We start from the raw sequence: 23697 nt of genomic DNA on the forward strand, positions 1-23697 counted from the left end.
GTATGGAATGAATTCCTACACTGTAATTATAATCACAGTCAAAGCCAAGCCTGCAACACAGAGCAGGTGCATAGTGGTAAAAGGACTGGAATTATGATTGAGTTTGAGCTCAAGCAGGATCTACACTGGGGGGCAAAATTGTGGAAACAGTTACAATTTTTAGAGATTGCAGAACTTTATCCAGCTGTTGCTCCAGGAACTTATTTATTCATCCAATGTATGATATTAGTAACATTATTTGATTGTTTAGAAACAATCAAACATTTTTTAAAGCATAATGCCAAAAGTAATAGGTGTTTCCACAGTCTTGGCCACTAGTCTAGCATTGCTTGTTTTGTTTTTGAGAGACATCAATGCAGAGACAGTAGTTTATGTGTAAAGAGTGTAAAGCCATGCAGGGGTCACCATAACCATGAAATAATGTGTGGTATACAGTTATGAGACTGTTGTGTTGTCCCACCATGATAATCAGTAATCACTAGTGGGGATAATCGCTTACAGTACAGTACTAATGTTTTGTGTTGCTTCCTTGTTTTAAAGGGTATGGTGGAGGCGGTAAGCCCCCAAAACCTGGTAAGAGCATCTTGTTATATATTATTCCAACACGATAATCATTAATCACCAATTGGGATAATCACTTACAGTACAGTACTAATGTTTTGTGTTGCTTCCTTGTATTAAAGGGCATGGTGGAGGTGTTAAGCCCCCAAAACCTGGTAAGAACATCTTGTTGTTTGTAGTATGTCTAATAATTGCATAGAATATTGCTTAGTCTAATAAACCATAGATCCATTGTGGGCCGATGTGGGTGCAGGTTTGTGGGATGATCTCTCAATCAGCCAATAATAAAACAGTGGTTCTCAACTCCAGTGCTGACAGAGGTCATCTCAAAAACCCACACCAGCTCTCCATGGATCAGGTTCCCTACCCCTGGTATAAGAGATCTAGTTTAGTGTTTCCCTACCTGGTACACAGGGACCCACAGACAGTCCACGTCCCCCCCACCCCCAGCTCCCTGCCAGCCAGTCCACATTTCTGCTCCCTCCCAGCTCCCAGCAAAAATGTGGACTGTCGTCAGTATAACAAGTTCAGCCCTGTCCTGTAGGTGTCCCTGCTGTCGGTGAAGGGGTTCTGGGAGCAATAGGTGTGGATCGAATCTCTAGCACGGCATCTGGAGGTACGGCAACAAGGGTCCCGGGAACCACTGGAGCACCACTCGTTGACGGTGGAAACCCAGGTGCATTTTGACTGCTGCTGCATCTGATTCGCTGTCTTCAATGGCACACTGCATTCTCCTAACCTCACATTGCTATGGTTTATGTTGCTCACATGAGCTGCGCTGAGGTATGCATTTAGGGAGAACTGGCAGCACATTCCATTGTTAAGGGCCTGTTTAGACCTATCAGTCGCAAGTAAGTTTATTGCAAATTAACTTTTCATTTCAGTTTAACATTTATCAGTAGCTCAGTTAAGTACATACAAAGTTTTAAATGCTATGTATCTTACGCAGTAAAAATACTCGGTTGAAACCTGTAAAAACAACAGTTTTGGACATTCGTAATCAAGAGACAGTGGGGATCTGTTGTTTAGTTCACTAACCCCAGCTGTGATGTATGTTGCATCGTTTTACTGTTTCATTATCATTTTCTATGTCTTACAGCAAAGGGACCAACGCAGGCACCTGGAGAAACTAAAATCTTAGGTCTGTTCTTAATATATTTAAATCAAATAGAAATGGTACTTTTTCATCCATGCTTCTAACTTCTCAAAGATTTATTTATGAAAATGCCAAGGGTGTGCCTATGAATTGCATCACAGGACAAAATCTCCCCAGTTGGCTCTCCCCAGTCCACAGCAAAGTATTACATCATAACATAAGTCATCCCCCCAGATGCCCCCCCTCTAGCCCTGTGGTCCTGTTCTCGCATTAGTACCGAAAAGGCAAACTTTTGTTTGTGTCGTTGTTTCGTCTCCATGGGCTGTAAAACTTGCAGTAGGGATGTGTATCTCCCTCACCGAGGCTAATGAGATACACATCTTGATGCATTGCCAACAATCCGATACATTAACGATACATATGATGCAACTACTAAAGCGATACAATGTTTCACTCCTATTGCGATACAATGCGATTAGATACAGTTTGATTCAACACAATGCAATTCGACGAGAGACAACAAAAATAATATGACACTATGCAATTCAATATGGTACAGATACAGAACCAGTTTTTAGGGAGATGTATTAAATCTAAATATATAACTATTGGTCGAAAATTATTGGTCACATTTTAAAATAATAAAGCCAAAGGGCCTTTACTAATAATTATATATTAATAAATCAGATTTTATGAATGCAAAGATGTTAGAAACAATGCATTCCCAGTTCACCCCAGTCTGTATCTGATGTACACTTGTTAAATCGAAGCAATTACACCGTGAACTTCTATGCTGGTGCACCAATGCAAATTGGTGAATCTTTCCGTCCCTAACTTGCAAAGAAGTCTGACACCTCAGGGACAGGGTGAGTACCTGGGGAAAGGCTTTTGGATGCTACACAATACTAAGCGGCACTTTGCTGCTCCTGTGACCTTGTTTTGTGACCGGCTCTGTAGACAGGATGAATCAAATTTAGCGGTGACAAGACCCATAAAAAAACAGCTTATGAAATAGTGTAGAAATACATAAGCAGCTACTGTATGTGCTAATCCTTCAATGTGCAGATATTATAAAGCAGGGATCCCCAAATCCGGTCCTGGAGGGCCAGTCCGTGACATAGTCTGCATATTTCCCTGCTCAGACACACATGCTAAACCAGGCTGGTGAGCTAAATAAGACATTTTAAAGTAGGGAAATCTGCAAACTGTGTCGCGGACCGGCCCTCCAGAAATTGGGGAATCCTGCTATAAGGGTTTAAAAATACGGATGTGGCAAAGGTTGAATGCTGTTGTCTCTTTGGCAGGAGCGACGGCCACTGTTGTGGCTCACACAGCTCCATCGCCCAGTAAGGTTCACCTAGTGGTCGCATGCAGTTCCCACGATAACTAGTGTCATGGTTGCCCCCACAACCTCAAAAGTGCCTGTCTCACCATTTTCCCACTAATGCTGAGCAGCCCCCCCGTGTCGGCAGGTGCACTGCCTCAAGGACACCCCCTCCCCATGCCTTTCTTGATGGGTTTCCCCAGATAGAGGACCCTGTTAAACACCCTGTAGACCACTAGCCATGCTCATGGAGATCTACCCCTCCACAGAATTTAGGTGCCGCCCTTAATTTAACACACCTGATACAGGTAATCAGGCCCTTCAGGGGCATCTCAGTATTAGTACTAACTTAGCTTCAGTGCAGTTGGCTCCAGCACCTACACTGCTCACAGAAACTCCTGGGACGCTTCCTTAATTCTTTAAAAATGTAGCAGATTTATTGGTTTCATATCAAAACAAAAGTCCATTGCCAAGCAACACATTTTCTTTTTGTTAAGTACAATTTTTTTAAGTCATCCAGCTGTGTTCTTGCCATTTTATTATTAACTCCAATAGTCATCGACTTCTGAAGGGATACTACACACACTATGCTATTGCAACTGGACTCCATTTATGTTATTATGTCAATAAACATTTTAACTCAGCACAGCCCTTTTTAGAGTTATAATTTAGGTTTCAATTTGTTACTACTTTAAATGCATGTTTTACTTAAAACTACTATTTATTTAAAACTCTCTCTCTCTCTCTCTCTCTATATATATATATATATATATATATATATATATAAACAAATTAATAAAGCCATAATTTTGGTTACAAAACCAATATATCTGCAACATTTTTAGTGAATTAAGCACGCATGACAAGAGTCATTCCGTGGGCGCTGTATCTGTATTGGGTGAGTTAAATTAGGGCTGGACTAAGCTCTGCAGGGTGGTATATCTTCTGGAGCAGGATTAGTGACCACTGCTGTGAACCATCACCTCTTTGTCACACAGTTGCATTGTTAGAAATGACACACTCCCTCACTTCCACTCTCTCCTACCCCACGTGGTTCTTCATATGTTCCGCTTCCAGGCTGACATTGCCTCTCCGTTCCCTTTGACAGGTGCCGGAGGTGTTGTGGCAGGTGAGTGACCAGCGTACTTCGGGGTACTGAATCTAAAACCTCACCGTACTTTAGCACCCACAACGGGATGGGTGCCTGACATATTCTAAGAGGTGCGCCAGCTAGACAGGATATGACATCATCATCAATGGAGCGGCGTGGTTTCAGAATCACTGACTTAGACCAAAAACATGCACAACTATTGATTTAATACTGAAATTTAAATAATTCTTTTCCTCTAGGTACAGAGCTACTGAGTCTTGACGGTAAGCTCATATGTTTGCAGTTGGGTTGCAATAATGATTACTAATATGTATGAGTCATTACACATCATTAACAGAGATCCTTATTAAGCATTATTAACTGTTATTACAGTGGGTGCAGGAGTTATTCAGCCTAGTGGTAAGTGATTTAATGTTTGAGCTGAATTATGTTTCAGGTGATTTATTTTGCTTATCAGTAGGATAAGTAATACTTATAAACATCTCTCATGGGGCAAGAATACACTATAAAATTAGGAGTAACAGCCATGTATTGCAATGAATATAATTTTTAACAACAGACTGTCCAGACATTGTTTCTTTCTATTAAGACTGTTAATATTCACCATTTTTTTTAATTCTTGTATTTCAAAGGAAGGTATAGTCAATGCAATTTAATAATTCTATAATTTCAATGAACAATTTACTAAGTCAACTTAAGTCTTAACTTATTGAGTCAATAATAATGTTTTGATGTTTTCCATTTTTTCAGCTGGAACAAGCATTAGTAAGTACTTTATTCAGTTCTGTTTTTTTTTTTATTCTTTCAGCATGATGGTATTTATTACATTTATTACTGCAATATAGTGCAAAACACACAAAATCTGCCCGGTTGGTTATGCTGAGTTATTAATCCTTTACTGAGAAATGATACAGTAAATTTTGGTAATTACTGCAGTGAGCAGAGCTAAAGGGGCCCTATTATGCTCATTTTCATTGTTTATAGTTTTATTTCTGGGCTGCTAGAATAGATTTACTTGCCTCAATTTTCCAAAAACATTATTTTTCTCATATTGTGCATCTCTATTCACTCTGTCTGAAACAGTCTTTTAGAGATTTAAGCCCCACCCACGATGAGCCCAGTGTGTTCTGATTGGTCAGCTTGCCCGATCGGTCTGTTTGTCCAACACGTTCTGCCCTTGCCAGAAAAAGGTGCTGCTCAGGCTTGGTGTTGTGTGAAGGCATGCCAAACTTGCAGGTAGGCAGCGAATAAATATGTAATGAGGTGACCTCACTATGTCAAAAAGTAAGGGCTGGAATTCCAATGAAGCATTTCAGGCAGATTAGTGGAGAGTGGTTTTTGCTGTGAAAATGACTACTTTTGGCTTGTACTTTCAGTCTGGAGACTTTGCAGACTGTTTACATGCACATAAAGCTATATAACACGGTAACAGAAGGGGAAAAACCAGAAAAGCATAATAGGGCTCCTTTAATATAGTTAATACAGGCATTAAACACAGTGATTAAATGCATAACCAAATGAGGCATTAGATCAACAGTTTTGATGATTCTGCTGGAAAGAAAACTGGGTAAAAGTATTATTCTTATTGGTCAAATCCAGATAAAAGAATAACTGGTGAATATAATCATACAAACAATTAGAATAATCATCACAGAAGTTAAAGTTACATTTTTTACAGGCACTGGTGCTGGTCCTGGTGTTAGTCCTGGTGCTGCTGCTGGTCCGGGAAGTGGAACTGAGTCACTGCCGAGAGCCAAGCCTCTAAAATCTCCAGGTGAAACACTCAGCGAGGCTCAGAAGGTCTTTGCGGTTTCATGCCTGAAGATCTGGTCTCTGTTTGCATTCCCTGTTCTGTCAGCTGTGGATGGAGAGTTTGGTGTAGCAAGCTTTGCTCCTCCTCTGCTCAGTCCCACTCTTTTGCTGAAGTGAATAACTTCATCGGCCTTTCACAAATAACCCTAGAAGTGCACTTCAGACATTTCCATCTCTCTGATGAACCTGTATGATAAACATTCGGGTTGGAGGCTGTTCTGCCTGTTCCGTCCACCTGAAGGTGTGAGGAGATCATGCAAAATCAAGCTAAACGGTCCCATGCGTAACTGGATGGTAGGTGACTTGGTGCCAAGATTGCTTCTTGAATCTCCTGAAGCTGCATTTCAGTTCACGTCTGTCAACTTCAGAAGTTATCTATCCGCCTTAGTGATATGCCATGTGGCTCAGCGGATTAGCACACTTTGTCTGAGATTAGAAGACGGCAGGTTTGAATATTTTCTCTAAAAACAAAAGTATACTGCTTTAAATGACTGCTATATAAGAAAACGCCGCAGGAAATGTGGCGGAGTATCATTTGAACAGGATTAGCAGGTTAGTTTGTTAAGTGTGGAAGGGTGCATCAGAGACGCCCAAATGTCATTAAGAATTACTGACTATGGCTGGATTGTTGCTGTTGGAAGGGAAAAAAAAACGCTAACATAGGTGTAGTAAGGACAGTGTATCCTATACTATATGCTATACTGTATGCATTTATAATAATTAATGTATTACTAGTGTTAATATGCAATGCAAAATTCATAATTTTCACAAATCAACATTTTAAGTAGAAACAGTTATAAATACATGGATATTAAGCTTTATGAATATGTGCATACAGCACAAACAAATTCCTCATATGAAGGAGTCTCATCATCTGGATGTAATTTCCCTGGTTTTCCTGCAGAGGGCTCTGTTCTGTGGTTTGGTAATTACCTAGGTAGAAACGTTATTCTTCTCCTTTGGTTATTAACTTGTAGCCAGCAGCAAAGGCTTATATCGGAGACTGTAATGTTCTGTCACCAACAAAAGACACATTGTTGCCTCATGGTCCCATTGAATTGTAGGTAACTGTAAGTTGCCCTAGTCAGGCATAGAGAGTTATCAAATTATTTATGTTGAGAAAGATAGATTCAGGGTGCTGTTCACTCAGAATGCAGCTGGTTTCCATGACTACACCTTGTAGATAAGCAATGATCGATGTGATGTACTGAACTCTCCTGATCACTTGACCACAGACAACCTTAAGTAATAGCTTAACTCTTTTCTCAGTCTTGGATGCTGGAACCTGGTGCTTAATAATGATGTTTTCTGGTTTTTCCTTTTTTTTTTTTTAGCCGAAGGATCTGAGGGAACAGCCAGCTCACAAAAAGAAGGTGAGATCCGCTCCTTTTTGGGCTTCTGGGCTAAAAACATCACACAGACTGACTGTACTTGTGCTAACGATGCTTGTCTGTTATTTAATGCACTGTGTTTATGTGCAGCAAGTCCCTTTGAAGTAGATTATAATATAAATGCAAACAAGATAAGGAGCAAATGCAAATGCTTGTCTTTCACAGAAAAACACTTAAAAGTAAAGGACTTTCAGATGATTTTATCAAAAAATACAAGATTGTGTCTTACAAATTCTGAAGGAATGTATGGTTTTCAGTAATTTAGATGAAGTGCTGTTTCACTAAGCTTCATTATGTACAAACCAACATTGAGGTTAGCTAGTGCCGACCCAGAATTCTCCGGCTCTAGTCATGGAACTGAGGTGCCTGTCAAAGTATAACTCTGATCTCCCTGCCAGGCAGAAAATGAATTGTTAACCTGATGGGTAATTATTGCTAGTGATGGCCAATGACGCTTCAGGAACCATTTTCTATACTTTTTGACCACACTAGATGGCGTTGTTGGTTTGTTTTGGGCAATGAATTTTTTAATAGAGAGCACCATCTAGTGGTATCAGGAAATACAGCAAATGGTTCAAGATTCATTTGGCCATCACTAATTATTGCTGCTTGCGAATCTTTGAAACGGCATGTAGTACAAAGGCTTTCTCTGTGTTTCTAATGTATCTGCCCCCTGTTTAGCCAAAAACAATGGCCTCCGGGGATTACTGGGTGGAAGCAGCTATGGAGGTAACAAACCTTACTACTGGATGACCTCTGGCCATGCGTCCACATCACTGTGGTTTCTCTTCCTAACCTGCATGCCTGTTCACTAGTTTTCACTCTTTATTTCCAGAACAATACATTTCTCATTTACATTTAACATTTTTAGCAGACACTTTTGTCCAAAGCGACGTATATATGAGGCAAATAGCACAGAAGCTACGCACAGCACACAGGGCGAGTCAAGGATGTGACCTTTACAGGGTGGTCAGCTCCCCCCACATACATACACACACACCACCCTGATTAAATTTGCTGGGAGGAAGGAGATCCTCACAATAATGACTGCTGAGCTGGGGGTAGGAAATGTAAATGAAGATCTGGGACAAATTACTAAATGATTTTAGAAAAACTATTTTTTTGGGGGGCTGAGACAACAAAAATAAGGCAGCTGAAGCCCCCCTAAATAAGGTCCACAACATAGGTGTCGTTAGGTCCAATAACTGGGGGCTATAGCCCCGGGTTTTTCACCCCCAATCTTCCTTCAAAAAATAAAGTCAAGCCCTGGGTAAACTTGATTTAGCCCCTGATTTTTTTCAATAGCTAGAAACACCCCTGATCTAGAATAACCTGTAACTACACAGTATGTTTCAAACAAAGCAAGAACATTGAAAGATAACTATTCAAATCAGTAGACAAAGTGCAATAATGACAGCATTCAGGGAATATGCAGTGGTATCGGGTAATGAAGGTATTCCTGGGTCTTAAGAACAATGAGCATTAAATCATGAAAACATTGTAAACTTAACATGTTTGTGTTCTAGAGGGTTCTGGATGTCAAGGCAGATCCTGTGGGAGAAGAAAGTGAGAGAACTTGAGCATATCAAGACCTCAAGACATTATGGTGCTACTTCCTGATCCAGAATGTACATTTTTACAAGCAAAAATGTTTGTTCTGCTTCCATGTACCAAAGTTTGACTTTCCTTTGTACTGTACTTGAGTAAAAATTCATTTGCAAGCACACAAATGTAAAGAAGCGTTTGATATTCCTGAATAACAATTTTTTAAAAATCAGTAGATTACAGTCAATGTATGTTTGTATAATACCATGCTGATTGTTAGCTAGTTTACAAGCAATGCATTTACCAGCCTTTTTGTTTTTTTAGACACACAGAGTCTGAAGATGTGTGGCTGCTACTTTAAAAACTGTGCAAGTGAAGGCGTTGCAGCGTAAAAGTAGGCGTGTCCCGTTTGATATTTCGTATTTTAGTGTTTAACTCGTCGGCAATTTGTGCGTGGACGTTATTCTGCAATAAACGTAGGCCTAAAAGCCGGTACCTATGCAATCATGGCATTAAACTTTCAAATTGTGTTTTACACATACGCTTTTTATTTTATTAAAAATGTAACAGTGAAATTAAACGATGAAATTATACAGTACAATGCCTCATGAGTAATAAATAGGGAATAAGTGTATATAGGAAGAGATACTTACACAACCACCACGTTTTGTTACGTTGCGTGACTAGAGTGCTTTTCTGATTTTTGGAAACCGTATAAATGCAATTCCCGAATAGGAATCAAGATGTTTTTGAGCACGTTCTAGTTAACATTTTCAATTGTATGGTAAACGTGTGCAACATTTGTGATCTTCTTGTTCTAAGCAATGTTTACTGCGGTAATCAGGACTAATCATGTTTTTAAATCGCTCATTAGGCTGCGTTATTTAAAAAAATAACATTTTTATAATGTTTTTTAATAATATTATTAACATTCAAGGGTGTCCCCGGAGCGTACCCACGAGGTCTGTACTATGAAATGTGTCAGGCCAACAGACTTAACTTGTTCCAGCTATGAGCGGATGGTGTGTTAACATTTTCATTGTTTTAAAACAAGTTTTATAAGGCAAGTAAAAGTCGTGCATTGCAGACTTTCCTCCGGGTAAATACTGATGGTGTGGTGGGAAGGATCAATGCATGTTTTTGTTGAATACTTCTGATCATTTGTTGGAATCGCCCTGCATTATAATTGATTAAAAATTAACGTAATAAAGTATTTTTCAGCGTGAATTTTTCCAAGTGGTGAATATGTTCACAATGCCTTTCCTCAATCGATGTGTATTGTTTGCAATAGTAGCTTATACCATACAACATACTGTCTTTGCATCTACAAGAAAAAAATAACAAAATGAAAATGAAAAATGGTCAGATTCATGATTATGCAACTCCGGCGTCCTTTCTGAAATTACAATGGTTCCGCCCTCACATGCTGATGTACACCAGCAGGCCCCTCCTTATTCTACTCTGCACGCTACATGCCGTCGGTGCAATCGGCCGGCCCTCCTCATACAGGCCCCGTCTTCTTTAGGCTGGGTAACTGCACCCTTCCAGTGCGGGCCAACACACTCTGCGGTGCTGGGGACATTAGGGTTTCTGCGGAGCGCGATGCCCAGGGACTCCCACCCAGCTGGGCCGTGAAAAAGGCTGACTCCCCTTAATCGGCGGGTGAGGGACGGACTTATGGCACAGGTAGAAGGTGGGTCAATAATATGATTTCGATCATACGACCATCGATGCAGTTATCGCAGATCGGGAGCGCGTTTGGAATGCGCGCTCCCGGCCGCGTTGTTCATTCGTGTATAAAACTTAACCAAACTCCTTAACTACTAAAGTTAACTATCTTAATTTGATAAAACTATGCAGAATAGTTATGCGTTTTAGATATGTATTAGCCATGAAAGTAATGTTAGCTGATTAATTGTAGGCCTGTTAAGAACCTCGACAGCAGTGTCCACCCATCTTCTGACCGCTTATCCTATAGTCACGGGGGCCCCAAGCAGAACGGGGCACAGAGTTGGTGTACACCCCAAATAGGGTCAAATCCATCGCAAGCCAAATACATATGAGTACTAGTAGCAATAGTAAAGTATTATTAGTACTAGTAATAGTAATAGTATTTATAAAAATCATAATAATATATTGATCACAAGCGGATGTGTATTTTTCTCTAAAAATGTTAAATTCAAATTGCTTTCTGGTACCAACATTTTCTTCTTGGAATAAGTTGCAAACGTATCGTCACTTCTCAGCAAATGTGTCGTTACCGGTCAATCTTTAAAAAATCAGTAGATTTTAAAGAAAAGAAAAAAACCTTGTACACACATAGTGCAGTTATGGTTTTTACCACATTTGGCTGTGTGTTTCAGCTGGATGCAGTTTTCTCGTGTGCAGAGGGTGCGGGCGGCGGATCCAGGACCCCCGCTACGTACAGGCGCTGGACTCCGACTGGCACGCGCGCTGTTTCCGGTAAGAGTTTCGGTCTGCAAGAGTTCGCAATGTACAGTCCCGCACTTCGATGTTTATCACACTGAAAAACAAACCCTCCCGAAAAGCTTTAATAACATGACTAACGTGATAACATGATAAGATCAGGGAGAGGAACAGCCGACTTATTATGGAGAATTTTTGAAGCTGACAAACTTCGCATTCTGGTTTGATTTTATCGTTTTATTCATCCAACCCAAATTATGACTGTATCATACGGTGTTTTAAAACATCTCTTAAGTAACATTTAAATATTTTTCTGATGCTTGCATTTAAGTCACTTAGGCCAAACCCGACAGGAAAACAAGCTGTGTCTTGCTCCCCACGCGCATGTTTGATGCTGGTGGCCCTGCTGTTTATTACTCTGAACACATAATTCTGCTCATTGGCTATTAAATAATAGCTGGTAGCTCACAGACAGCCTACTGCCCGTGCAGAGAATCTAAACGCGGCTATGCTGGTACTGTATGCTTCGCATCCCAGTGTTGTTTTAGCATCTTCCGAAATGTCACGTGTTAAAATGCTAAGAACATGACATTTTAGGAAACCAATGGTGTGTACGCGTTCGAAGCGCCATCTTGTGGCGAATATTGCGATACCCCTAATCAAATATGTAATATAGAGTTACACATCAAGATTCAAGATTCAAGATTCTTTATTTGTCACATACATAGTTATACAAGGTACAACATGCAGTGAAATGAACCCTGACCGATCCAAAGACTGTGCAAAAAGAGAAAGAGAAAGATTAAAAAAAAGTGCAGATAAGGTAATATAAATATAAAGTGCAGACAATAAGATTAAAAATTAACAAAATATCCAACATATACAAAATGCAAATAGTGGCAAGTGGTGGCGCATGAGGTGATGTTGTGCAAAGTGCAGTGTGCATTGAAGTTGCCTTAGAGAGTGGATTGTCCATGCAGTTAGGAACCTGCTGTATGATATTTGAGAGGTAGTGGTGTCATGTCCTGGTTGAGAAGTCTTACGGCATGAGGATAGAAGCTCCTCCTGAGCCTCTCTGTTTTTGCCGTAATGCTCCTAAAGCGCCTGCCTGATTTCAGCAGCTCAAACAGACAGTTACTGGGGTGAATCGTGTCTTTGATGGTCCTGATTGCTCTGCTCCGGCATCTCCTGGTGTATATGTCCTGCAGAGACGGCAGAGCAGATCTGGTGCAGCGCTCTGCTGCCCGAATCACCCTCTGCAGTCCTTTTAAGTCATGGACACGGCTATTTCCATACCAGGATGTGATGTTCTGGGTCAGGACATTTTCCACGGCACCGGAGTAGAACGACTTCAGGATCCCAGTAGAGACGCGAAATTTCTTCAGCTGTCTCAGGTGGTAGAGACGCTGTCTTGCCTTGCTGCACTGGCTCCGGATGTGTTCTGTCCATGTCAGGTCCTCAGTGATGCGAACGCCCAGGTACCTGAAACTGCTCACACGCTCCACTGCAGCCCCGTTGATGTAGAGGGGGGAGTAGAAACGCTCCGTCCTCCTGCTGAAGTCCACTACCAGCTCCTTGGTCTTGCTGACATTTAGTTGGAGGCAGTTCTCCTGGCACCATGATGTCAGGTTGTCTACCTCCTTCTTGTAGGCTGCCTCATCGTCGTTGGAGATGAGGCCCAGCACTACTGTGTCGTCAGCAAATTTGACGATAGAGTTGGAGCTGTGTATGGCCTCGCAGTCTCTCGTGTAGAGCGTGTAGAGCAGTGGGCTGAGAACGCATCCTTGAGGTGCACCTGTGTTGAGTGTGATGGAGTTAGAGACGCAGCCACCTACATCAGCCTTCATTTGGAGAATATTTAGCGACTGTGACATTTCAGCCCCTCTGAACTGTGCATCACCCTGTCATAAATGCTCAGAGCTCATCAATTATCCTATAATACTTGGCTTATTGAACATCTAACGCTATATCTATGGTTGCAAGCCGTCTTAGGGCTATTGACTCAGTTATTTAAAATAAAGGTTATCTGGCAGGACTCCTGAATAAGAAAGAGAATTTATGGTATCCATCATCATTATGACACCCCCCTCCCCCACCCGCCTCAAAGAGTCATTGGTCACTTGAAATACTGATTCTTCCTCCTGACCACCTGGTGTTCTGACCAGATGGTTTGACCTTTGTAGAATGAGTTATAGAATCTCTGAATGCACATATCATAGTGTTTGGGTGTTGCTTTTAACTGGAATTTCTGAAATAGTGAAAAAACACTCTGACAACTATATTTGCTGTGTACGTGTGACTTTGCACAAAATAAATTCTTTGGGGTTGATTGTTTGTGTTTGGACAGGGGGTCTATTGTTATATGGTTGTTTTATTTTGTGTTGCACTGGGCTGTGTAGGTTACTGATGTACCAGAAACCCTGAATGGGTGGAAGTCAGTCAGTATTTGATGTTCTGTAGAGGTTGTGATGTCTCCCCAGGAAATCAGCTCACGGAAATGAGAGAGAGAGAGAGAGAGAGTGATAAATAGAGAAGTGTGCTTGCATAGTTGTCATGCAATTTCGATTAGACTTTTCAGTAACTGAGTGGACCAAAGCTTCATCTCTGGTTGCTAGTGGTGGGATATGTCACGGAGGGACCAGCGGTACAGAAAGCTGAGCAAGGGGAAGTAAGGCTGTGGAGTAAAACTCATGTTGTAACCAATAATCAAATGAAACTGTTGTGGTAAAATGTCTTTGGGAGTTCTTTGCATGGCTATGGTCAGGAGAGGCTGGCTCCGTTAGAGATCTTAGATTTACATGTGATGTTAATAACCTAAATAATCACTGTGAGTAATTCTGTTCTGAGCGATGTGGATTTCACACCTAACCAGAAGCTACTTTTTAAGTTATAATTTTTTTATTTGTCCCTTGTCTTTGTATCTCGTTAAATGCTTTTTTTGCTCTGGATCTGACCTGCTGAAGCCGGTAGAGTTTGGATTGTGGGTGTGCGTGTTGGAGAGAGAGAGAGAGCGGCAGACGTTTGGCCTGACAGCTTGCTGTGGGAATTCAGGGTGGCCGCCAGTTCATCAGAGCCACAGCTTCCCGTAGAATGTGCGGAAAAAAACAGTTATCCAGTTTATTTTTGTGAGCTTCCCTCCTATAACATGTGACTTCCTGGCAGATGGAGGTTTTCATGAGATATCTTTATTTGAATGAGGCAAAGGGTGAATATGAGAGATATGAATATGGACACACCATGTTTGGGTGTATGGGTGCACAGATGTGGTTTAATGTGTGGGGGGCGTGTGCTTGCACTTTATCCACACTTGACATTTTGTTTCTACCCTCGGAGTACCACTGTCTTCGCATTGCCTAAACACTCTCTGAACGTTTTTCCCTGGAGTAGGTGCTGTGAGTGCTTGGACTCACTGTCGCACTGGTACTATGAGAAGGATGGCCGGTTCTTCTGTAAACGGGACTATTGGGCCCGATTTGGAGAGGTGTGCAGAGGCTGCTGTGAAACCATCACCACAGGCCTTGTCATGGTAAGAGACTCAGCATTCTCTCGGACCACACATGTCTACACATCCCAACAATGACAACCTTAACCCCTATCTAGCCCTGTCCTTAAGCATGAGTAACCAAACAAAATTCGAGACTTCTGGCATTTTTAGTTTTTTTGATTGCAGTCACAGATTTTTATCAAATTGAAAAAAAATGGTCCCCACAATGTCAAAATAACAGGTATTTATTACATTGTGGGGACCTTGTTTGCAACATGTTTTGCTCTTACAAAAGTTTGCTTCCTCTCAGTCAGTAACCCTGTCTGCTTCCTTATTGGTAAATGATATGTTTCTCAATTAATTTACTCTCACTTCATCTTCCCCCTTCAAAGATCAGTTCTGGGCACAGTGCCCCTACCATTGAAATGTATTTTCCCCCCTTAAATTCCAAGATCCCAAAAATGGTGTCTCTGCGTCAGTGTTACGGAGAAGGGGGTGGACTTCATGGCTGTACAGGAAGTCATCAGCTGTACTCTGGGCTGACGGTGCTGGTTCAGAGACCAGATGCTTTACTCATTCATTTAGAAATCTGCACAGAAGTCTTGCACATATTGCAACAGAAGGGTGACTGATCATGAGACAGGTCTTTGTGTTTTCTATCATAGTTACAGAGCGGTTTGGGCAGAACGATGGGGATCGATAACATACTACACATGTAGGTGTGGCACGGCTCATAACAAGCATCGTGCACAGCCAGGTTTTGTGGTCTAAATGTCGTAATTTTTGTTTTCACCACATCGGTACCACTACTTGAGGAAGAAGCGCGAAGGAGCCTTCTGCATGTGTCATTCAGGCAATGCCAAAAGTGGGCTGTTGCACTGAAATGTCTCCTACTGAAATTGTCATCTGACTCTCCGATGCCTTTCATAGGTTGCTGGGGAACAGAAGTACCACCCAGAGTGCTTTAGCTGCCTGTGCTGTGGGGGGGTCATCGGAGATGGGGATGCATACGCACTGGTGGAACGCTCCAAACTCTACTGGTGAGTCTGCTAATGGCGGTGTACAAAGTGCTGGGAAAACAGATGCGTGCATCTGCAACTGACCCTGGATAAGTTTGTTTACTTAGCTTGTTGTATAAGGGTGTACTGACACTAGGCAATCCGTACTGTGCCCAAACATGTTTGACCCCCAAAGTGCAGTTCGTTTGATTGATGTGATTGCTCGGCACAGTCCGCTTAACCATGCCCTGGCCCGCTTGAAGAGGTGGGCCCAGGCACGGTTGAGTTATCCTCAGACATAGCATGCATCTAGTGTGATCACTAACCATGCTCGAGCACGGAACTCATATATGACGTCGACGATACGACCGGCACACGCATGCACACATATGCACTATGAGGAGAGTATCCAGGAACAGCTGGATGCAACATACAAAAACTGAGAGATATGATAAAATGTGGGACTGTCTTCTAATACGTGCAGTACGTAAGTGAAAATAGCATTGGATACTCAATAAATCTATAAAAGAGCCATACGAGGAAAGGTTATTTGAGCTAAATCTGTTCAGCCTCAAGCAAAGGAGACTGAGGGGGGACATGATCCAGGTCTATAAGATTCTAACAGGTTTGGATGCTGTTCAACCGAATAGTTACTTCAGCATTAGTTCAAATACAAGAACTCGTGGCCATAGGTGGAAATTAGCGGGAGAACATTTCAAACTGGATTTAAGGAAGCACTTCTTTACACAGCGTCTAGTCAGAGTATGGAATAGTCTTCCTGATAACGTAGTGCAAGCTGAATCCTTGGGTTCCTTTAAATCAGAGCTAGATAAGATTTTAACAACTCTGAGCTATTAGTTAAGTTCTCCCCAAGCGAGCTCGATGGGCCGAATGGCCTCCTCTCGTTTGTATAGTTCTTATGTTCTTATGTTCTTATGTGTCATCGCACCCGAAACGACTCCAGATAAGCCACAAAGTAGCGCATCAATCATGATCTTCATTGTCCTGTGTGATAAAGCTTTTCTTACTATGTTTTCTTCAACACAAAAAGTTGCACAGTGATGATGAAAGCGTGCTTGGGCCTAGAATTCCAAGCACAATGTGAGCGCACACCAGCGGGGGAGGGGGGGCAGGTGTGAGTAAACCGGGCGAAGTGTGAGTACACCCTACGACCAGAGGAGTCCAGGCAAAGGCCCTAATGTTCCACACCCTGTAATGCTTGGTCATTGTGTTTTGTGTTCTCTTTATCTGCAGTGGACAATGTTACCAGAAGAATGTCGTCAGTCAAGTGACCCAGCCGGACTCCCCAGATTCCAAGGTCCCACACGTAGTGACACTGGTGTCCATACCAGCCTCTCCTGAGGGGAACCGGGGCTTCTCAGTATCCATCAGCCCGGACTGCAGCTCCAGCACATGTGGGCCAGAGTGCAGCCCCACCGTGCGCGTATCAAGGTGAGTCAGCAGGTCTGCGTGGCTGTTAAACTCATCCAGTCACAGTCTACCAGTGCTGACCACTGGGCATTATCTAAGAATACACAATTTAAAACACAGTAAACAAGGCATGCACTGCAAATTCTTGAATCAAAAGTGAAAGTAAGGCAGCGAAATGTGCTTCTGTGTGAAACATTTCTTATCAGTCAGCCAGGGGCGCTCTTCATGGTTTTTAGATGTTGCATAGGCTTATCATTGCTAAACTCATCCAGTGAATGACTTTTATAATTCTCACTAAAACCACTGATAAAACAGTAACAGAATATTTAAAAGGAAACAGAAGAGGTACATTTTTCTTTTTGGAAATGTTCAAAATATGTCCAAATAAATAAAAAGTGGACTGTTGAAATGGACCTTTACGAACTTCAGATGAGAGAAAAGCTAGGAAATGTAAAAACAGGAGCAAAAGCTACATCAGCCTGTCAGACTGGAGACTACTAAATGGTAGTAGGAAACAGGCTGTGGTTCCAAATGATGCTAGGAAACAGTCTCCTGAACAAATACCTTGTCTTTCTGTCTAGTGTGGACTTGAACTGCTGCAGTCCAGACCTGAAGAGCTCCATGTGCATTGGGGACCGCATATTGGAGATCAATGGAACCCCAATTCAGAATGTTCCACTAGACGAGGTAACAGCCACTTCCACTCAGCTCAGCCTGTGAAACTCTCCCAACCTTGGTCACTCTATTTTTGTCCAGGCTTGACCTAGAACTACTCTGTCTACACTAGATTGAACTGCTGATTCAGGAGACCGGCAGGAATCTGCAGCTGACCGTTGAGCGGAATCCCCATGACCCCAGAGATTTTGGGGATCAGGTCGACAGCCCAACAGAAGTGGTTCAATGCAAAAGCAGCCCTGGCTCTGAACTCTCACTCCATCCAATTGCCAACAGAGTTCGCACTAAAGTCATCACGTAAGAGCTCTACAAAGTGACTATTGGGGTGTAACTATCAGCCCAGTGCTTCACCCAACTTTTGTGGGATTTATACTCATACTAGAATGACCCAGCAATGCTGCTTTAGTGGGCTCAGATGTTAGTATCGCAGTCCTAACTTGCCCAACAATGACAAAATCCAATCAAAAATTTTTGGACGTTATGCATGTTCATCATATAAAGTACTAATTTTTCATGACCACCATGTTACATTATAGCAGTCTGACATTTTATCCAAAGTAACTTATGCTAGAGGGAAGGGCTGCAATTTATGCTTACTGGGATTTGAACCCACAACCTTTGTGTGAAACAAAATCTTGGTCCGGATTTGTTATTTCTGGACCTGGACTGATAGAAAGGCATCCGAAAGTGACCGTCAGCTGCTTTGCACTTTCAGACGCAGCTGCAGCATTGATAAATCCCCAGTCCCCCATGGCTCTTCCTCCCCCCTGTCCCACCGGAGGGACATCGGGCGCTCAGAGTCCCTGCGAGCTGTGCCTACGGGTCGGACAGATCGCATTTTCCGTCCCTCTGACCTCTTCCACGGCCAGGTGTTGGGCAAAGGCTTTTTTGGACAAGTCATCAAGGTGCTGCCTCATCAGCGGCCTCTGTGCCACAGTCGCCTTTTTCATGCATGTGCACCACTGCATTGACCATGTGCTGCCTATTTATTAGTGGACTCTCTTTATATGCAACTTACTGAGGTCTAGCTGTTCAGGAGAGGCAGGACTCGAGGAAATTCAGGTATAAAGTCGGTGGACTGCAATCAAAGGTTCATAGTGAGTGATGTGGATAAATGAATGAGTGAATGTTACATTTATATAGCCCTATTTAAGACACCCAAAGAGTTTTAAAGAACCAATGGGGAGCCACATTATCCACCCCCACTGTGTAACAGCCATTTGGATGATTTGACGGCAGCCATTTTCTCTTCATTCTATGTAGCCTTTTTTTGTTTTTGATTGGTGTTTTTCCTTCCAGGATCATAGTGTCCACTGCATTCAGTACATCATTGCACATTATAAAGATCTGGAATGCACCCATGGCATAATTTGCTGTCTATAGGTCACACATCGTGAAACAGGTGAAGAGATGGTGATGAAGGAGCTCCTCCGCTTTGATGAAGACAGCCAAAAGACTTTCCTCAAGGAGGTACGTCTGGCGGTGCAGGAAATGAGGGGGGGGGGACCATGTACCCCACAATATTTAATTTGGCTTAATTCACCCCCTGTTAATAAATAGACCGTTCCATTTACATTATGAAGCTGCCCCTCCCCCAATATCAAACTCTCTTCTATGCCTTTGGGTCCATCACATGGCTGAATTACCCCCACCCAGTGATAGAGATCAGCCTGGCTGATCTGAATCCAGTACAACTTAATTTTATGCCTGACCAGACCCATTGTGTCGATGAGTAAAATGTTCCTGCTGACCTCTCCAGGTGAAGGTGATGCGGTGCCTAGACCATCCCAATGTGCTGCGCTTCATTGGGATCCTTTACAAGGACAAGAAGCTTAACTTAATATCTGAGTACATCAAAGGAGGTACCCTGAAGGACATCATCCAGGACATGGTGAGAACCCAGTAGGGTTTAGGTTCTCATTTCATCTTTGTGTTTCTCTACCTGTGTGTCTCTGAGTTTTCTCATTCATATTCTGGGGACTGTCTGTATGTCCTGCATCTTGTACAACATACACTAATATTTGATATAAAGAAAAAATCTATGAGATATAATATACAGCCATGAATACATACAAAAAAATTTGTCATTGGAGGGAAGTTGAAGTAATTGTGTGCATGTTGCTCTGAGGAACAGAAAAATGAACAGAAGAGGTATATTTCCCAGTCTGTCGCTTTTCCTCACAAACAGGACAGTAATTACCCCTGGAATCAGAGAATAGGATTTGCCAGGGACATTGCCTCTGGAATGGTAAGTGTCAAGCACTTTGTGTGTTTATTGTACTCTGCTGCCCTCTAGTGAAATTACATAATATAGCGGTTTAACTTAAGGCAATTGCAATTCCATGATCTTTTTGCTATAAATGAAGTAAATCCGGTTTCATAAGTAAAGGAGTTTCCTGGGCCCCTAGACGTAATGAAGGTAGAGAAATTGGGGGCAAGCAAGGCTCTTTGTTTCCTAATGTAAGTCTATGGCAAGAATACTTGGCAATATTAAAAAACGAAGAGAACCTGACTTATTTATGGGTTTGTTCCACTGGTGCCTTGTGGTCTTTAGTTGGTCAAGTAAATGTTATTATTTACTCTCAATGGCTTCAGCATCATTTTCTGCTGTCGTTCACATTTATTCAGGCGTATCTGCACTCTATGAACATCATCCACCGGGATCTGAATTCAAATAACTGTCTGGTCAGAGAGGTGGGTACCACGTGTGTACATTGCACTTTATGGAGCAAGACCTTGTCCTTCAGGAATCAAGCTTTAGAAGGCACAGATGTTGACACCTGCTTATCACACTACTGGCTGTGTTGGGCCTTCTGCTGGAGGATGGGAAGTAGGCTCAGCTCAGTTAGTGCTGCCCCCACAGGACCAGAGTGTGGTGGTGGCTGACTTTGGCTTGGCCCGCCTCATGGTAGAAGAGCGGAATCCAGGCAGGCTCCCCCAAGCTGGGCTAACGGGCCTGCAGAAGTCAGACCGGAGGAAGAGGTACACGGTGGTCGGTAGCCCGTACTGGATGGCACCGGAGATGATCCTCGGTGAGTGAAAGGGAAGCGACTGCGATAACTGTTAGTTAAACACGTAGAAATAAGAGAAGGTAGGTGCAGTTTTGCAGCATATACAGCGCTCACAGAAAGTATTGGGGTGCTTGATTTATTCAGTAAAAATATTGGTGGGGTCAAAAAATACCACAAATAGTTCATGAAACATCGTTTGATCATCACTGTTAGGTAGAACTGTAACTGTAAACCAGCCTGCTCACTGACGTTTCATTGCTAGGTCAAAGTTATGACGAGCATGTGGACATCTTCTCCTTTGGAATAATGCTGTGTGAGGTTAGCACTGCAGCTGACTCATTCCTGCAAATGATTACTGAATTGCTTTTTGAATTGTTACCATGGACTAATAAGAGTGATTTATTCCAGATCTCACTTTGGCACATTTTTGACCACTGTCTACTTTTGCTTCTAGATAATCGGCAGGGTGAACGCTGACCCGGATTATCTGCTCCGCACTGTAAACTTTGGCCTGAACATCAGAGACTTCCTAGAGCGCTACTATCCACCTGAATGCCCCATGGCCTTTTTCCCCATGGCTGCTCTATGCTGTGACCTGGACCCGGACCAGCGGTACTAAACCACTCCTTTCAGGGGTCATTGTTTTGAAAGTATAGCACTGTTTTTCCTCCCCAGTTCAGTCTATGTCTCTTCTTCTCCCTCCTCGTGTAGCACTGTTTTTCCTCCCCAGTTCAGTCTATGTCTCTTCTTCTCCCTCCTCGTGTAGCACTCTTTTTCCTCCCCAGTTCAGTCTATGTCTCTTCTTCTCCCTCCTCGTGTAGCACTCTTTTTCCTCCCCAGTTAAGTCTATGTCTCTTCTCCCTGCTCGTGTAGCACTGTTTTTCCTCCCCAGTTCAGTCTATGTCTCTTCTTCTCCCTCCTTGTAGGCCCTCCTTTGCCAAGTTGGAAGAATGGCTCCGCAACCTGTCGATGCATCTGGCCATCCGGCTCCCCCTTGCCTCCGAGCTGGACCATGTCCACCAAACCTTCTGGCAGAGCCACACCCAGCCCAAACACAAGGCAAACGCTCCCCCTGAGTAGCTTGGGTGTCTGGAGCCTTACTCCAATGCTTGCAGAGCTATACCTTACTGGGCCATATTTAATGCACAAGGAACTCGTCATCTCATTATTCCACAGGAAATGCTGTATAATAGGAGCACTTGCTGAATTCTTCGTAGGTTTTGTATTTAGTACGCAGGTAGGAAAATGGTACTTCCTTTGAATTAGTCTCCTCTATCATTTCCAGATAACTACTGTCATAATGGCCGAACTGAATGATGGGCCATTGACTTGGCAAAAAAAAAAAACTGGCAGCTGAACTCAAGATGCTGTATTACAGAAAATACACAGGAACTTGACTGATCATGAAGGCAATAGGCGGCGAAGGAAGTATGTCTGCTTGGCCCTGTGTGAATGTAAACAAGGCCGAAGTCTGCAGAGGAACCAATGTCAGCTGATATGTGTGTCTCCAGGTCATCTGTGTGCAAACTATAATTATTGAGGTAAAGACAGAAGTTATGCTGGTTTTGGCAGATATGTCTAACCCCATGACCCTGTGGATGATATGTGTTAGGGGTTCTCAGCCTTTTTGATGACTGGACTGCAGACTGGTAAAGCCTGTCACCCAGGGGTTGGGAAATACTGATGCGTGTGTTTGCAGTGTTAGTCTCTGTAATGTTGCAGTGACCCAAGCTCATTTGTCGGTGTACTGCTAGAGCATTTCTCACATGAAGGTTTGTTTAATTTGCAGGTAAAATTCAGTCTCATCTCATGTGTTCCACTGTTCACCATAATGTACGCAACCAATACCCATGTTACCTCACACAACTCCCCAGTTCTATGTGTGTGGAGTTTGCATGCTATTCCCAATATACTCGTCGGGTTTCTTCTGGGTCTACTGTTTACCCCCACAGTCCAGAAACATGCTGAGGTGAATTGGAGTTACCAAATTTTCCATAGCTGTGAATGGTGTGTGCATGTGCCCTGTGATGGGTTGGCGCCCCATTCTAGATTATTTGTAATTATTAGGATTGACTCAGGACCCTCGTGACTTTGTATAGTATCAGCAGATATGGAATATGGATGGATAGATGGATAATTTCCAATAAGCAGTTATCTGGGTCATGGTGAATATTATACATGTTTAAAATGATTCTGTGTTAAAGTACATTTTTATGCAGAAGTTTTCTGGCCACGACCCCCTGTTAACTTAAAAAGAGCTAGACATCAGAGTGTATCCACATAGATGATACATGAAGATGTAAAATGCACTGTATAAGTACACTTGAATATGTATCCACGTTTTACATACAAACATATATTATGGTTTACATTTGATATCATTTGTTAATATTTTATGTAACATGGCCATTTATGCAGGCCGCAATTTAAAGAACCAGTTTTCTGGTGAACCTCCTTTTTAAGCAAATTATAATTTAGTTTGTGGTATTTTTTTGTACAAATTGAATTAAATGTACCTACAGGTTACAATGTCACCTCCATGTTCAAGATGTGTGAGTTACACTCAGTAATTTTGGAATTACTTAAAGATCTGAAATAATGTGGTTGCCATTCTTCTGTTTACTGATTTGACTTTTTCTCTAAGCCAGATGACTTTACTTGATGAGGAATTTGTAACCTTCACCCCTATGTGAAGCTTAGTGAATCGCAGCCAGCAAGCGGTCTCATGTAGCAGCTGAAATGCTGTAGCTGCATTCCGTGTGTGTAGCTGGTAATAGGATGTTCCCTCGGGTGGCCGCTGTTTGGCTCACAATTTTATGTATTTGTCTCAC

The 23697-nt window shown here is 42.4% G+C and overlaps 2 protein-coding genes across 5 annotated transcripts in view; both read left to right on the plus strand.

Moving 5' to 3' along the window:
* elnb (elastin b) overlaps positions 1-10067 on the plus strand; it is a 38165-nt gene extending 28098 nt beyond the window's left edge. The window contains exons 52-64 of the mRNA XM_072702083.1: positions 541-573; positions 684-716; positions 1106-1237; positions 1661-1702; positions 2962-3003; positions 4090-4110; positions 4332-4355; positions 4465-4491; positions 4843-4857; positions 5771-5866; positions 7239-7277; positions 7977-8024; positions 8822-10067. Coding sequence (XP_072558184.1) covers positions 541-573; positions 684-716; positions 1106-1237; positions 1661-1702; positions 2962-3003; positions 4090-4110; positions 4332-4355; positions 4465-4491; positions 4843-4857; positions 5771-5866; positions 7239-7277; positions 7977-8024; positions 8822-8865 — 596 coding nt within the window. The 3' untranslated portion in view covers positions 8866-10067. The remainder of the gene's footprint in view (positions 1-540; positions 574-683; positions 717-1105; positions 1238-1660; positions 1703-2961; positions 3004-4089; positions 4111-4331; positions 4356-4464; positions 4492-4842; positions 4858-5770; positions 5867-7238; positions 7278-7976; positions 8025-8821) is intronic.
* Positions 10068-10313: 246 nt separating this feature from the next.
* On the plus strand, positions 10314-23465 carry LOC111852924 (LIM domain kinase 1-like). 4 transcript variants are annotated; one of them, XM_072701908.1, is made up of 16 exons: positions 10314-10533; positions 11204-13935; positions 14652-14793; positions 15682-15791; positions 17004-17201; positions 17762-17867; positions 17968-18152; positions 18571-18760; positions 19239-19325; positions 19615-19746; positions 20044-20103; positions 20484-20549; positions 20719-20887; positions 21129-21184; positions 21321-21478; positions 21793-23465. In XM_072701908.1, exons 2-16 carry the CDS (start codon positions 13892-13894, stop codon positions 21944-21946), a joined length of 1857 nt encoding a protein of 618 aa, XP_072558009.1. In that variant the 5' UTR covers positions 10314-10533; positions 11204-13891; the 3' UTR covers positions 21947-23465. The 4 variants fall into 4 exon arrangements, with proteins under 4 accessions (XP_072558009.1, XP_072558010.1, XP_072558008.1 ...); XM_072701909.1 differs by having other exon boundaries at positions 14655-14793; XM_072701907.1 differs by having other exon boundaries at positions 11204-11303; positions 14655-14793.
* Positions 23466-23697: the final 232 nt, after the last annotated feature.

This window comes from Paramormyrops kingsleyae, chromosome 18 (genome assembly GCF_048594095.1).
Source record: "Paramormyrops kingsleyae isolate MSU_618 chromosome 18, PKINGS_0.4, whole genome shotgun sequence".
Classification (NCBI taxonomy): domain Eukaryota; kingdom Metazoa; phylum Chordata; class Actinopteri; order Osteoglossiformes; family Mormyridae; genus Paramormyrops; species Paramormyrops kingsleyae.